This window comes from Aplidium turbinatum, chromosome 2, assembly GCF_918807975.1.
Source record: "Aplidium turbinatum chromosome 2, kaAplTurb1.1, whole genome shotgun sequence".
In the NCBI taxonomy this organism is placed as follows: domain Eukaryota; kingdom Metazoa; phylum Chordata; class Ascidiacea; order Aplousobranchia; family Polyclinidae; genus Aplidium; species Aplidium turbinatum.
Genome location: NC_137473.1, coordinates 16,161,167 through 16,178,197, shown reverse-complemented (window position 1 = coordinate 16,178,197; position 17,031 = coordinate 16,161,167). Strand labels below are relative to the sequence as shown.

At 36.7% G+C, this 17,031-nt stretch overlaps 1 protein-coding gene across 1 annotated transcript; it reads left to right on the top strand.

The window, feature by feature from the left end:
• Positions 1-3,665: 3,665 nt before the first annotated feature.
• On the top strand, positions 3,666-15,878 carry LOC145788369 (uncharacterized). The gene is made up of 6 exons (XM_082600142.1): positions 3,666-5,916; positions 7,004-7,114; positions 7,989-8,149; positions 11,738-11,850; positions 13,956-14,023; positions 15,520-15,878. Exons 1-6 carry the CDS (start codon positions 3,666-3,668, stop codon positions 15,771-15,773), a joined length of 2,958 nt encoding a protein of 985 aa, XP_082456268.1. The 3' UTR covers positions 15,774-15,878.
• Positions 15,879-17,031: the final 1,153 nt, after the last annotated feature.

Genomic DNA, 17,031 nt, shown 5'->3' with positions numbered 1-17,031 from the left:
GAATCAAGAAAGGCTAAATGCTTTTGCTGTCATTTCAACGGAGAAAAAATTCTTCAACCGTCACCCACATATTAATGACAAAGTCATTAACCTTTTTGCTCAAAAGAAAACAAGAAGAATGGATTTTGTCTATAAATAAGCTTGGTTCCAGTTGGCATGGAGCAGTTTATTTGTAAGTAACTTATGTTTTGTAGTTTATCCCACTGTTTACCTTTGTATCCACCCGAATTATAGCCTGCATAGTGCATGTGCACCATGCACTGTAGGAACTTTGTGTCTTTTGTTTATTTGTTATTCATAATAATAAAATAACCCATCATAATAAAATTTGTCAGAAAACCGCAAGAAATCTTGTATTTCAGCAAAAGAAAAACTTTGCTGGATCATCTATGGCCTTGACTGAGGCACTCACTAAGTGGAGAGTTCGACTTGTCAATGATGCAAAACACCAATTTGGGAAAAGAAATGTCTGGACAATCAATGGCAATATTTTTGTATTTATTAATTCACAGACACACATAATCAAATCTTCAGAAGACATCCTATAGTTAAGTACAGTACTGATTAATTAATCTTTTAATGTTTTGGGTTAGGCCTCTAATAGCCTATCTAATTTGTTAAAACTGGTAAATATTTACAAAACAGTGCTTGTATGTATGTATATATATGTTACAGCAAATAATTTCAACCAATGTATAGGCTATATTGTCACTCTCCTGTTGGACACTTCTTTGTTACCGTACTTGTAAATTAGGAGAAAAAGTCTGCTTTAAATTCATTGTATTTTCCGTCCCAACAATGATAGTTGTAGCAAGATCCCGATATCAATTGAGCAATTGTTCAAACTGGAAATTGGTGTTTTCGTGTTTAAGTTTCACAACAATTTACTACCAGATTGCTTCTCCAACCGTTTTAAATATGTCAAAGAGGTTCACAGCCTGTGTACAAGAAACCATGATAATGATTCTCTAAACCAGCATTTCTAAAACTGGGGTAAGTTTACCCCTGGGGGCAAATTTCCTCGTTTTGGAGGGTAAATGAGCTATCAATCAAAATATCCACATCAGTTGACGGGACAGAAAAATTGTGCCAGCTGAAGGTATTGTAGATATCATTTCACCGCTTGACGGAGATAACTGGAGATGATCTCAATCAAATCTTAAAGGATGACATCATCAGCTATCTTTAAACTTTGCAGGAGGAGTTTGAACGATATTTTCCCGAGATCAATAGCCTACTGGCAGTATTTTGATGAAAGTACCGAGAAATCCTTCTGTATGGAGTGAAAGATGTTCCTGAAGTAATCCAAGAAGAATTTATGAAATTAACAAACGATTCTTTTGCAAAAGATGAGTTTCACTCTTGCAACCTAGAAAAGTTTTGTCTATGTTAAAATATAGCATTGCTATCCAAGGATAGGTATTCAAGCTCTGAATGTTACGGTCACGTTTTCTTCAACTTACCTATGCGAATGCGGCTTCTCTGCATTGCTTAGCCTACTATCAAATCCAAAGCACGAAACCAACTTCATATTGAATCCGATATTTGTTGTGCATTCAGATAATATGACAGCACAAGCAGTTGTTGTGCATTATCTCCTACTTTACCAGACATTGAACAACTCGTTGCCAAAAAGCAAGGGCAGCCGTCGCATTGAATATAACTGATGGAACTTGTTACTTTCCTTTTTTAATAAATGATTACCGGTAGGCTACCATTTTATCTATTGGGGGTAAATCTGATATTCATCTTTGTTAAAAGGGTAAAACATACAAAAAAGATTAAGAACCACTGCTCTAAACATTCCATACTTCTCAAAATGCTTACTCAGCATTCAATAGAATTCAAAGGTGCGAAAACATGGAACGAATTTCCTTCTTCAATTAGAAAGACTGATACAAAGCCACTTTTTGTTTACAAACTAAAACAACATTTAGGCAAAACGGTTACGCAATAGAAAGACAACGTAGAAAGGCTATTTTGCATTCTTGTGAAGATTTCAGTTGAAATCCGAAATAATTTACAAAAGATTAGGCCTACCTAACAATAATGTCTACTGCTTGTGCTGTACTTTTATGTTTGTAGATATTAACAGCAAACGCAACACTCCATAACCAACACGACACCAAAGGGGATGAGAGCTTCATCAACACCATCAGGACATCATCATATTATCTACCAGTTCATCTATTCCATCACCCACCCACCAGGACAAGAAACAATAACTTAAACGGGATCTCAAACCTCAATCGTCGTAGGCTACTGTGTGATGTGCAGTCTGACCATAGAAAGAGCTCAACATCTGCTCTCCTGGGCCACATCGAAACGGGCTTTTGCCTGAGGATGGGTTTCTTTTATGTCCGGTTTTCTTTCTCCATTCTATTATTATTATGATCAAAATGTTGCTCAGTGCTCATCCACATCAATATTGGAACTGTGTACATGTGTGCTTCTCTTTGTTTTTGTTTTATTTTTTGCTGTTTGTTTTTTGGGTTTTGTGGCCGTGCTAACTACAGATATATAGCCTACTACATGATTTTCTATTCAGGCACGTTTTAAATCTTTCCAGGTTTTGCCACCTTTTCCCATTCATTAACGTGCTGGTAGGTCTATATCGATTATAAGTATCTTTTCGTCCCGGACGCGTTAATGACAAAAAATAAAATGATTGATATTCATATTACGACCAAAATGTTCCCATCTATTAACTTCAGGTTTCCTATTTTGTAGCCTACCAACCTTTAAGTATAAACAATTTTTTATTTCAAAGTTTTAAAAGTCCACATTTTCAACTGCTCAAAATTTGTATTTTTTGTCCTGAAAACACCAGGAATGGCATTTTAGAGCATATAAAAGTGAAAAAATTTCTGGGGGGGCATGCCCCCAGACACCCCTAGAAAGCTCGCGCCTTTGGCGCTCGACCGTTCGTGTCACGTTACGATGTCATATTTAGCATCAACATTTGCAGCACCCCCATCACCAAAAGTCACGAGCCGCCACTGGTCAGTCATCTGAATTGGACCGATGCGTTCTGCAGATCACATAAGGTGCACAGCTCTTAACTTGGTCACTAATTTCCATACCGTACCAAAATATATTTCATAAGTATAAAAGCCTTCTAGCTTTGTTTCACTGCACATTTCGCTTGTTAGTCAGATATGGTTAGTTGGTTAGGCTACTGATATAGAGACCAAAGACATAGCAAAAAGTTTCCAAAACAATCAGTAGAAAGTTTGCATTCACGTGATGATCCAATTCCCAACTTATCTGCAATTTAGGCTAGAGCTTTTTACAGAACACAGTAAGAAACAATGAATGATTGAAACATTTTAAGATCTATATTTTCTGATTTTTGTTCAGGTCAGGTCATTAATAGATCTGCTACAGGTAAAATGTAATCCTGTACCACCTGTTGGATAGCCCTGCTGCTTAATCAAGTTGCAGGCACTCACCAACCCGCACTGAACCAGCGTGGTGAGTAAAGGTTCAAACCCACAATGAAAAATGAACACACATTCAAAAAGGCCCTTAGTCCCCGGCAGCCGAAAGGCAGAGGGTGCAAAGAATCTCCGGGTTCCCAAAATCTACATCTCTACGTATAATGTAAGAAGCTTGAAAGATGAAGACAGGCTTTTAGAATTACACACGAGCTAAATGAAACAAGGATGAAGTGGCAAATAATTGGTCTAGCAGAAACAAGAAGACAAGGAGAGCATCTGGTACAGATTGGAGGAGGACACGTGCTCTACACCAGAGGGGGAGATACTTCAACAAAAGGAGTCGGTTTTTTAATCCATCAAAGCATAAAACACAAAATTACAGAAATACAAGGAATTAGTGATAGAGTGGCTTCCCTCACAATGAAAATTAACAATAAATACTCTATGCAAATAATACAGATATATGCACCAACCACAAGCCATGAAGATGAAGAAATAGAGGATTTGTATGAAGAAATAAATGAAGAAATGGAAAAGAATAAAAGTCACTACAAAGTTATCATGGGAGACTTTAATGCAAAAATAGGAAAACACCAACAGAGTGACGGAAATACCACTGGAGCATATGGCATTGGAAAGAGAAATGCACGGGGAGATAGGATGATCCAGTTTGCAGCATCAGAGAAACTGATCATCACAAATTCTCTTTTTCAAAAGTCAAATGGAAGAAAATGGACTTGGAAAAGTCCAAATGGAAAGGTGAAAAATGAAATTGATTATATTTTAACAAACAAACGAGAAATTGTCCTTAACACTGAAGTCATTCAAAGGGTTAGCATCGGAAGTGATCACAGGATGGTTCGCAGCACTATACGATTAAATGTAAAACAAGAAAGAACTAGAATGATGAGAATATCAAACCCAAAGATTGACACCGAGAGACTGATTCAAAAGGCAGATGAATTCCAAATAGAGTTGCAAAACCGTTTTGAAATACTTGAAAGCGACGTCAAAGATTTAGATGAAAAGACAAAACAATTGAACAATATTATTCAAAAAAGCGCAAAGAAAGTTGGTGGAATAGTCACGAGGCAAAGAGAAGAGAAACTGAAACCAGAGACTAAAAAGATGCTGAAGAAACGTAGAGAAATGATGAGAGAAACATCAAAAGGCAATAGTGAATATCGAGAGTTATGCAAGAACATACGAAAAAGTATTAGACAAGATCTAAGAAAATTCAACACCCTACAGGTGAAAAATGCAATTGAGACAGGCAAGGGATTGAAAAAATGCAATACTGAAAAAGATGGAAACAGAGCATTGATTCCGGCACTGAAGAATGAAGATGGCTCAGAAACAGCAAACAGAGAAAAGATAATTGAAAGATGTGCTGATTTCTATCAAACATTATACAATGATCAAACACAAAACATTGTCACTAAAAATCCAGTCGAACAAATTCCTCCAATTCTGAAAAGCGAAGTTGAAAAAGCAGTCAAACAGATGAAAAATGGAAAAGCACCCGGAGAAGACCACATAGTAATAGAGATGGTAAAAGCAGGAGGGGATATTCTACTCAAAAAGTTTTGTGACTTATTTAACAACGTGATCGAAACCGAAAAAGTGCCAGAACAATGGAAGAATGCTATAATTACTCTTCTCTTTAAAAAAGGAAACAAGAAAGACCTTGCAAACTATTGCCCCATTAGCCTACTTTCTCATATTTACAAACTATTTATGAAAATCATCAAGAACAGAATAAGCAGCAGTCTAAATGAAAACCAACCCCCTGAACAAGCAGCTTACAGACAAGGATTCTCTTGCATTGATCACCTGCATGCAGTTGGGCAGATCTTAGAGAAGATGAATGAATACCAACTACCCATATTTATGGCATTTGTTGATTATGAGAAGGCATTTGATTCCATCAAGCACTCCTCTGTTTTTAATGCAATTCAAATTCATGGTATATCAGATAAAATAGTAATAATTATCAAAAATACATACACAAATGGCACTGCACAAATCAGAACCGAGAAATTAAGTGATAAAATAAAGATTCAGAAAGGGGTGCGCCAAGGTGACACTCTTTCACCTGTTATGTTTACAGCTGCAGTTGAAGAGATATTCAAGAGGCTGAAATCTGAGACTGGACTTGTCATTAATGGACAACTGCTGATCAATCTCAGATTTGCAGATGACATCATCCTTTTTGCACAGTCAGAATGTACTCTGCAACAATTGCTTGAGGAACTGAATCGAGAAGGGAAACGAGATGGAATGAAGATGAACAAGAAAAAGACAAAAATAATGTGTAACGAGATAGCAGGGAAACAACCAAGGACGGGTATTTTGATAGATGGAGAAAAGATAGAGGAGGTTGATCAATACAAATATCTAGGGAAAATGATAACGCCAGGAAACGACATGGAAACTGAGATCACCCAAAGGATAACATCAGGCTGGAGAAGATTTGGTCAATATAACACTCTTTTAAAGAGCAAGAATATTCCAATTAGCTTAAAACGAAAAATCATGGACACAGTAATATTGCCAACATTAACATACGGAGCAGAAACATGGTCACTCACAAAACAACAAACAAGAAAACTGGCAGCAGCACAAAAGAACATGGAAAGAATAATATTGAACATAAATAGAAAAGACAAGATCAGAAATGAAGTTATCAGAAACAAAACTTGTATCAAAGATGTCATAGAAACAGCAACAAACCTAAAGTGGCACTTTTATTGCTACCCTTGCGCAATCCACCAGGATACGCCACTGCGTATCAAGTGGCGATGGCTTAAATCAAACACTTTGTTGTTCTCTTCAATTCATCAAATATTTGGTCCCCCCCAAATTTTTTTTCTGGCTACGCCACTGCTATACAAGTTCAATTTTTCTGAAATGGCTCAGTACTCTAAACAGTTTACTGATTGTTAGGTTAAGCACCTGGCTGCCTTCAAATAGGCATAAGGCAATAATACATCAAGAAAAATCATTTTTCCCTTCGGATGTATGATATAATTACAATGATTGTGAAGAAAGGCGTTCTTCCCGGCTATCAGCACAAGGCTGATTACTCACTAGCACAGCGAGCTGCAGTGACGCTTCGCTAACCAGAACGGTGTAGCTTCCACGCCAGCCATTGAGACCTCCAATTAAACGTTTAAGTTATTTTGGCAGCCGATTGTAGCATCGAATAGACAGCGATAGACACGTGTTTCGCCCATGAGGCTGGGCTCATCAGTATCGCACCGTATTGTGTTAAACTGTTTTATTTGCATCAACAGCGCACGGGTACAAATAATTGACACGACGAGAGAGCACAAACAAACATAGCCAGGTCGAAGACTTTAAGAAACCTTGCCACTTGAGCAATCGACCGCCGCTTTACCAGTCAGTTTAACTCTTATCTTTGTGGAAAGAATTACAATGATTGGTGGTGATGATGTGGTGTGATTTTTGGCTGGAAGATAGAACAAGAGGAAAGCTAAAAATATCTCCTTGCAATTATTTTGTCATTGTTCTCTTGAAAACTGAAAACAAATATTTTTCAGGAGAAAAAGGAACGAAAGGGAACAAAGGACAGTCTGATGACAGCAGAAAAACCATTGACCAACTTCAAGAAAGAATTTCACAACTAGAAAACAGTCTTCATGAAACACAACGTAACTGATTATTTCATTAAAAAGATACACTTTTTTTTTTTAATTTTGATGAATTGGTTTTGATGAATCTTCAAAAACCTTTTTACACTATTCAGACGTTGTTCACAAATAAGTGACTCGATTTAAATTCAGATTCAATTTTCTAACTTCTGAACTTTTGTTTTGTTAAAAAATGTAAATCTACTCAGCAGTAAAGTTGATGGGGAGTAGTCTAGGAGGTACTTTCGGACCAGGGCCAAAAATAATTTTAGGGCCAGTAACCTTTCCAAGGGGCCCGGAAAACCACCACATATTCTTTGAATACCCTTCGTTATTTGTAGAAGTGTCTTGAGTTGATCTCATTGGCCAAAAATTTCCCCTCAACGGCCATGATAACCCTAATCGTTATTTTATAATAGTAATGGAAAATTATATTGCCTTCTCACACATATTGAGAAGTACATCTCATTAGCCAAAACATTTCATTTTTTTAGTTTCAGATTCATTCTTTCATTTTTGGCAATCATAGCAAAAATAACTTGCAATAATATAGCATCAGGTGTCCAGAACAAGCAGAAGCTCCTAAACGCAAATGATAAGACGTGCTCGAGACCGAAATAAATTGTTAAATAAGCCTACAAAAATTTGACACGGTTGCAACAGCTTTTTTCACACTGGATTTTAGATTTTGAAAGTGGATAACCTAATATTTAGCAATTCAATGCAGCATAGCTTAATTATAGGCTGCAGTAAAGTAGCTTAAGTATTTTTGGCTGAGCTTTGAAGCGTAGCCTACCTATTGCAATGCCCGTCTTCCTTTTGCCACTTTCTCCTTTTTGCACTCCAACCACCTCAAAGTAAGATATTTAACTTCAACTGCTATACTCTGTTTAAGGTATACTTAGACCGGATGTGGGAAAAATCTTGACCAACAATAGCAATTGCGACGATCTGTACCAAGAAGGTGCCACTCTAAATGGGTTCTACAGCATCGCTATTGGTGGGAATATACTGGAAGTGTACTGCGAATTTCAAAGAAATGGTCACAATTGGATGGTTAGTAGACCTAAATCATGTAGCAGTTGAGATGGAGACTCGATAAAAACATTATTGTTAATTTCAGTCTTGCATTGTTAAGATCCAACCCTCAATACGAGAAAGGCACAAAATGATGATAATATGAATGTTAAAATAATTTTGATTTATTGTTTAGCCTACCACGTTGAAAAAACTTTCAACGCAGTAACGGTAGAACGATATAATGACTAAGTGATTATTGTAGACTTTATTCGGTTTCAATCTAATAACTAGGGCCGCAAAAGTCAATACAGTCAACAATTTTTAAGGACCTCGTCTGTCCACGAATCAAAGAATAAAGTTGTTTTCAGCACCTAGGGGACTGTTTCTAAAACGTTTATAGATCAAAATAAAGTCAAAATTGACAATAAAGTCAAAATTTTCAATAAAGTCAAAATTTGTCAAATTATGGCTTTTGACAAACTTTTTGAGTTTCTTGGGAGTAAATTTTGTCAAAATACTTATAGAAGCATTGTAAATCAGGAACTGCGACAAAATTAAACCATATTAACCCATAAAAGCAGGAAATATGTCACAATGCCCACTTGGATCAGCAGTAACTTGTAGGCCTACAGTATCGCAAATTGTCCACTGTTTATTCATTGTTACGTATTTAAATAATTCTTATAAAACACTTCCTCTTCACAAACGTGATCTTTTCGAAAATAAACAGTTTGGATTTTAGGACTAGCTTAGGCCAGAGGTCACCAAACTACAACCCGCGGGCGGAACCGGCCCGCAAACTGATTTCATCCGGCCGCCACGTATTACTGCGGAAATAACAGCTGCACTACAACTGCTAAGGAAAAAAGTGAAAATGTTTTTTGTTAAAATTGTTCGTTCTTATAGTTCGTTGCTGTATGTTGAATTTGTACATTTTTCCACCATGCAGCCTACATATTGGTGTTCTGTTTTTATCACTTGGCCACCACAAATGGGGACAGCCTAAGCCAACTTTGGTAAAATGTAATATTTTTTCAAGAGCACTATGCCCTGTAGTGTATCACAGCAGGGGATAAATTTTCCAGCAACCTTTCGATTTTCATCACAACTTTGCTATTCCACCGCTGACTTTGTTATTTATTGTGTTCAATTCAAGTCAATGGATATTCTAAATAGTATATCTTTTCGCAAGTTGCATCCGCCCGCAGTTGTTAATCTCGCAGCAATCCGGTCCTCAGAGAAAAAAAGTTTGGTGACCCCTGCCTTAGGCTACTGACATTCTGTAATACAAAAATGCCTAAGCAAGCTAAATCGTCTTCAGCAAAAGTTAACAGATTTGTCGAGATTTTTCTGGTGAATTTAATGCAATTCCCAGGGATGATTTAAGGTGCAATTTTTGCGAGTTTATAGTGAAGTGCGATAAAAAGTATTTTGTTGAAAGCCACAGGAAAAGTAAACGCATCGCAATCAAGGCCCTTTTCTTGAACACGTTTGGGTCTGAAATCGACAAAATATTACGTTTGGGTAACTGGTATCAATTCAAAGAATTACTGTGGCCTCTACAAATAAGCAATTTCGTTAGGTCAAAATAAAGTCAAAAAAAAAGTTTTTTAGATCAAAATAAAAATGTCCCTACTAATAACATGTTCTTTATGTTTGCAGGTTTAAAATTGCTCGCTTACCTACAAAATATTGGGTTGTTGTAGCGTCGAATTCAAAACCGATTTTTAGAATATTGTTTTCACACATATCAGAGCACTTGTTTTAAACTTCCATACATCACACTACCACAACTCTCACCACTTCACCAGGGAACCACATTCGGTGGTCCGCATATACGACATAAAATGAAGTAGCCTAACAATTCATTGTGCTTTTGTCACGAGACCATGTTACGTTTAACATTTAGAATGTTAGTTTGTCAGCATATTGCCGATATTGATGTGTTGCTTTTTTTATTGTATTACTTCCGCAACGCCAGATGAGTTTCAAACTTGTGTAGCAAAGATACAAAACCCATGTAGCCTATCACTAGAGGGTTTAAACTTTGGAACATCATACAAATCTTACTTTACAAATGTAGATATAAGCAACCTGTTTTAGCCTAATCTACATTTGTGAAGTAAACAACGATCATGCTAAGAAAAGCGAAACTCAGTCTATTGCATACAAATCTTAATTTAACACACATAAGATAAAAGTAGAATCGAACTATTTGACTTTCATATAGCCTACTGTGTCCATTTGGAATCTAAATGCATACGGTAACAAATCAAAGCATATGATACTTCTGGAACTAAACAGCATAGGCGTAATAGGCACCAGACAACATATTTCTGCATTGCACTTTGCACAACACTGCAAAATAACAAACTGGAAGCGTGCGGCTGATCCACAAGATAACGCAATTTTTGTTTGGCTAATTTTTTCAATGATCTGAGGGGGATCTGAGGAAAGTCCTTAGGCTATCTATTCCACCAGTCCTATTGCCTACAAGTCTTTTACAGCCGATAAACATGAAGGTCGGTAATAAAATCAAAGTAGGCTACTGTATAGAAAATATTAGGGATTATCTCAACTAGCTACATTAAATGAAAGCTATCCCTTAAATTAATTAGTTTTCAAGGGGCAACTTTCAGAGTCTTTAAACTTAAATTTTCGCTAACCAGACGGCAACTGTCGCTTATCATTGTGTCCAATGATGTAAGGTGAATTCACACTCTGACCATACATACAGTAAAACTGAGTATGAAAGGGTAAGTGTAGTAGTATACAACAATTTTGACATTGATATCCACTGCAAAGAAGTAAAGTTTCCACAGAATGTTATTACGAGATAATTGACACTGTGTATCTATTTTTTGTTTGCTTGTTTAAATGTGCTATTGTTATGACGCTACGATCTCGTGTGACGTCAAAATATGTTGAATAATGATGATGATGAGAGCCATCCAATTGATCCCAAAGACTTGCATTAGGCCTAGTTAGATTAATTGAGCGAAAAATCAAATAACAACATTGAAGATTCCGTAATGTTTAATTTTTCTTATACATTTTTCAAAAACGGTTTTCCGGAGAAGTTGACTTCTTCTTAAATTGAAAGCACTATGAGGAAGGATTTGGACAAAAAAGCGGAGAGTTTTGGCTTGGTAAGACAATATTCACAGAACAATTAGTTTAGGTATATAACCTACCTACATACGATCGATATAATTGAATATACTTTCAGTGTTTTATTTAATTATTTTATATTATAACTGCTGTCTCTAGAGTTTGGTGAAGAGTCAAATTTGTTAAATGAGTAAAACTATATCAGCCTACCAGTGGCGAACACTGAAATTTTATGTTCATAATAATATCAGTTTTATTACTATACTTATTGTACCATATTTCCATATGTGTTATTTAATTAGTATCCTTTTAAAAGAAATTAATTTAAGTTATTATCCCGCCGTTAACTCAGTTGGATAAGGGCTCGATTGTTTGAATAAAGAAAAGCTTCTACAAATAGAGACAAAAGGATTGGATATACAGATTTTTATATCCGTGCAGACTGCAGATATATTCAAAAACTACGCAGTTGTGCAAAGCACAGTCTGCTATAAATGATAACGTATTTTATAGTTTGAACTGTGTTTAGGACTCAAACATCTATATGCAATTTTAAGTACCAGACAACATATGTTGAGAGTTGACATCGAAGATTGGGAAGGAAATGCTGCTTATGCTGAATACAGGTTTAAATAGAGTCGTTTTAATTAATTTTGAAAAAGCTTTTATTACTTTTTGCATTCTTTGTTTCGGGTAATAAAATAAAGCTTTCTAATAGGGCCATTTCTTTAACATTTTTAAATCTTTTATTTAAAATCATTAAGTAGTTACATGTGCTGTGCAAAAGTTGCTATGAGAGATAAGTTAATCATACAACACACAAAGCAATCTCTTTTTAAAGCCGGTTTACGGTCGGTTTAAAATCACACTGGAGGGAAAAAAGATTCCACTTCCTATTGGTGCATGGTTGAGCAAAAAAGCCGATACTCGTATGGATACAGTTGAGACACATCAACCCTTGTCATGGTTGGAAGTGTGTCGGAGACTGGAATAATTGCACAGAGACTGGTTATATTTAGTTTTTCTGCTTTCCACAAGCTTTCTTGTTTGTCAACTTCAATGCATAAGAATCTGAGTCTCCTACAAGTCAGAAGTTGTAAACTGAGCAAGTGACAACTGAGTTAACAACGTCTGGGCAAATGGCTAAAGTTGGTGAATGATGAAACTGAGAAAGTGACAACTGATCAAGCCGAAAGTTGGTATGTCACAAGTCAGCGACATGAGTTTGACAAGCGATGACTAAGCAAGTCTGACGTGAGCACATAAATCTCATTTGCTGACTTGATAGGCCTATTAGCTGAAATGTACTTGCTGAGTTGAAGCACTTGCTGAGTGGTCCGACGGCCTAAAAATCTCATCCTCATTTGGAAAAACATAGTCATAATTGAGGCAAGTGGTTTGGCATCAGTACTCGTCGACCAAAAGATAGAATGATGAATTTTTCCGACTGTTTTTCATAGGCAGGGCCGTTGACAGGACTTCTGGGGTCGGGTACCAATTTATTTTTGGGCCCCCTTTATCGACAATGTTATGAATATAAAGGTTGTGTACAAACTTTTATTGATGTCGTTTAAGCATGGTCATTTAACAAATCTTGCGCAATCTTAAAATTTCTTGAACCGCAAAACTTACTAGTATCTCTATCTAGCGGTTGTTTTTTTCAAACTTTTATTTGTCACTTGGCGCTAGAGTAGGCTATTACTTCCCGATTCCATTGATGTTTCGCTGGTCATTCTAAGCTCATAAAAGAGAATTTACAGCAAAGTTAGTGCAGAAAGTCAGAAAATATTCAATTTGATTTGGGAAAGGGTGTTTGGGCCTAGGTCAAACATTTGCTGATTGCTGCAATCTAAAAAGCGGTTTTGGTCTAATTTTTAGTGTAGAAATAGGGATAGCAATCTTCTTACCTGTGCCATTTCAGTTTTTAAGTTTGAACAAATATTAGTTTGTTTATTTTGAAATTCGTGTTTCGGGTAATATTCGTGGTTAGGGAAATTACTATAGACTACTAAATTCTTATTTTAATGTTAGCTGGCTGAAGTGGCTATTTTACCACCAGAAAGCTGAAGTGGGCGCGGTACCCAGAAGGGGGCCCGATACTTTACCATCTGACAGCTGAAATGGCTGTTTTAACCTCTGATGGCAATTCCTTTAGATCTGATTATATTAAGACCTTGATAATGTTTGAAGTCGCGGGAATTTTTTAAATCCGGGCCCCTTAAATGTTCCGGGCCCGGATCGAAAAGTACCACCTAGACACCCCTGTCAACGCCCCTGTTCATAGGTTAAATTCTTGCAAAAATATAGAGGTTTTTGCAATGAAGTGGGAACTGAAACAAGTAGTCGGACGTCATTGCTGTCAGTGTGCATGTATTGCCCTCAAATGGCGTACGGTACACTGTTGAAAAGTATATGGGCCTACGTTAACGCTCCTGCATATAATGAATCAGCTCTTTTTTCCCAACTGGAGCTTTTTAGGCGTTTTTGTAAAGCAGCGTAAGATGCTATTTTTTTCTCAATGGCACAAAATAATGGAGGTCCATGAGCAACTACTGTACTTTGAAGATCGTGAGCGATCTGTTTAACTTTACACCAAGATACTTTGGCTATGGGAAGTAAGGCACGAGTTTTTCCTTGCAAATTCAAGTCATTAAATCGAAAAGTAATAAATAACTTAGTCTACTCTTCATAATCGCCCCCTTTTATCTAAATTGAACATTTATTGTTACAGCTCATTTTCGATTGGAGACAAGTCTACAAATTATCGTTTAAACTTGGATGGCTTCAGTGGAAATGCAGGTTGGTATCAACAAGCACGATCAGTTGATTTTAGTTTGAAATACAATAATCAACTATATCCTAAATAGGTGAGTCTAAGTTTTTTTTGGGTATTGATATCGTAGATTTGATTTTTGAATCCTTACCCTTGGACTGACAAAGCCTTAATAAGTTATTCCTAGTAGTTTCGTATACTTGTAGAGGCTTTTGACGCAGGGCCGGTTACCGAAATTGACAGAGTGAAGTTTTGCGATTGTTGAAGTTTTGTTGTCGAGAAATCCCAGTCATTGCTTGGCACAACTTTTCTCGAAATAAATCACATCTTCTAATTGGCAGTAAAATTACGTTTCGCTGGAGTCTGAACTCAAAAATTAAATCAATTCTCATTGGCTTATTAAATTACTCTTTGAAACCATCTTCTCATAACTTCAAGACAACATTCCACTTTCATTTTACTCAGTGCCGGTTTTTGGGGTGTGCAAACCGTGCGATTGCACAGGGCCCACAAATTAAGGGGCCCGCAATTTACTCAGAAAATGCAGTATTTTTGTAATTTTCAATCGAAAAAATTCAATTCAATTCACAAGCAAGTACTGGTATCCTTGAAGTCAGTTGCGGTTTTAGGGTCCTTTATCCTTTTGGCATTTGCTATTACTAATATTTTTTCTTTTGCTTATCTTTATCCTAGGTCCTTTATCCTTTTGCTATGCCACCGGACCAGGGACCGGACAGCACCATTTTACAGTAATATTCATACTCAAATTTTTGTTATACTCTCAGAATGCACCAAATTCAAAGTAATTTTTCAAAATTTTTTGTGGGAGACCCCCAGACCTCCTGCCGTCAGGCTTCGCCTGCCTCTCCTTTCAAAATACCTAGCTACGCTACTGAATTGGATCATTGTCATTGGGACCCGCAAAGCATATTCCGCACAGGGCCCGAAATACCCTAAGACCGGCACTGATTTTAACTACGCTGAAGAGATCGGAAGATCGAAACACTGGCCACTGTCCGTAATTACTTTTAATAATGTCTTTTTAGACATTATTTTTAAACAAATAAAAAAGAGTCAAAAGTCATGTAAATTTTACTTTGTGTGGAGCTACATGTATTTAAGAGGTTACTGTTATTTCTTTATTCATTTGTTGATTTATGCATATCAGTTTGTATCCTCTGTGGATCCTTCTCTTGTATCATCGCCAATCCTATAGATGTTTGCTGGCACACCCTTCATTTTCTTTGAAAAACATAAAAGTCTGGTATAATAACAAGAATGACAAAAGTCAAAAATGTTGCATCAACTACTCATCCAACTTTTGAAAAAACTTTGCTGCATGGAGACGTGAGTTTACTAATGGCGTGACTGCGAGCGCTTATTCGATGAAAAGTTTCCAATTTCTTTATTCATTGGTTGATGTTGATTAATTACATGCAATGTTTTCCTATGCCTATGTCGTGCCTTTTCAAGTTCTACAGTAAAATGTGATGTCAATCTCTTTCGATTTGCTATGCTTTAGGAAACGCCTTGGGGCCCCACAACAACCGACAGTTTTCCACGAAGGATCGCGACAACGACATATATTCAGAAGATTGTGCCAGCAAATATTTTGGTGGTTGGTGGTATGGACGCTGTCATGACGTCAATTTAAACGGCAAGTACCTCACAGGCGGGCAAGCATCTGCTACAGGAATGGTTTGGCAATTGTGGAAAGGGAATCAATATTCGATGAGGAGAAGTCAAATGAAAATACGTCCAAGGATTACAGAATAAGCAAAGAGGAAAGGAACAGTTCATCCACATGACCGAAATTCTTTGTTTAACGACATTAATTTTGAGACATTGCTTTTAAAGAGGGTGTAACCCTTTTCTATTTCTTACATTTGAAGCGTCGCAGGTCACGTTGTTAAATCCAGGCGCAACAGCCAATGAGTTGTGTGTTTATGGAACGTTGCTAGGTCAATATATCTATCCTGCGCTCGGTATATAGGTTATTGGTAGATAATGTGGTATGCAGTTTGAAAACTTGAACCACATGCACAAGATGGTAAGTTGGCGAGGCCTCATTGAAACATGTTATTATTGAAACGGCCCACCCCAGTTCGCAAGCGATCGATCATTAGCACCCTCGAAAAAAGTAACAGTACATACGTATTTGATTTATCAAGAGAAATAAATGTATTAGTGTGGCAAAGTATTTTGACTGACTGAAACAAGACTGTGTATTTACTGATATATATTTTATGCTGTGAGGCTGGCAGTAACTTTTGTTCTACTGCAGTTTGAGCTTGCTGGGCTGGTAGAAAGTGCTACGAAACGCACGCATGTAAGTTTTAAAAGTATCTGACTGCGACTAGCGACATTTCTCTGAAGCTAAAGTTACGTTTAGTCATTAAATTTTTTGCAAAAGTTTGCTTCAAATAAGCATGAAGCCGATTTGTCTTTGGCGCTTTTCCACCTACACTAGTCTGTGAGCTTATCCTAGATCAGAGGGTTAGTCGATAGCGTAAGTTTGATATTGCTGAATTGTAAAAGCGAGAGAAATAAATCGATAATAATTGTTCACAGCACTGTTTACGTATTAAAATCTTAGATTACTTACAAGGTTGTAAATCGCCCGTGATAGAGTCTTTACTCGTGTTAGACAATTGCAGACCTGTTGACTTAATATTACCTTACCCCAATTTGTTCTTGATGAGAAACAAATGAAGCAGAATCTACAGTAAAATGATGGAAAAATACTTCAAACTACCCATTCCACGCAAAAACTTGTTCATTTTTAAGTTAAAACAGTTTTATTTTAGTAGTAAAAATGGACCCCTCAAAAGCGAAAAAACGAAAAACTACTCGTTTTTCCTTTACAATGTTATGCTAGGGGGTACAGTTGCCGGACTCCCCCCCCTCTCGAAGCTCCTGTTGTAAAAAACATTTAAATGTCAAGTGAAAATGGAGAGATGGGGAAACCATTTTCCATAGAAAGCTGGAAATGTTTTTTTTTTTTTTTTTTTTTATTAAAAAAGCGAAATTATTA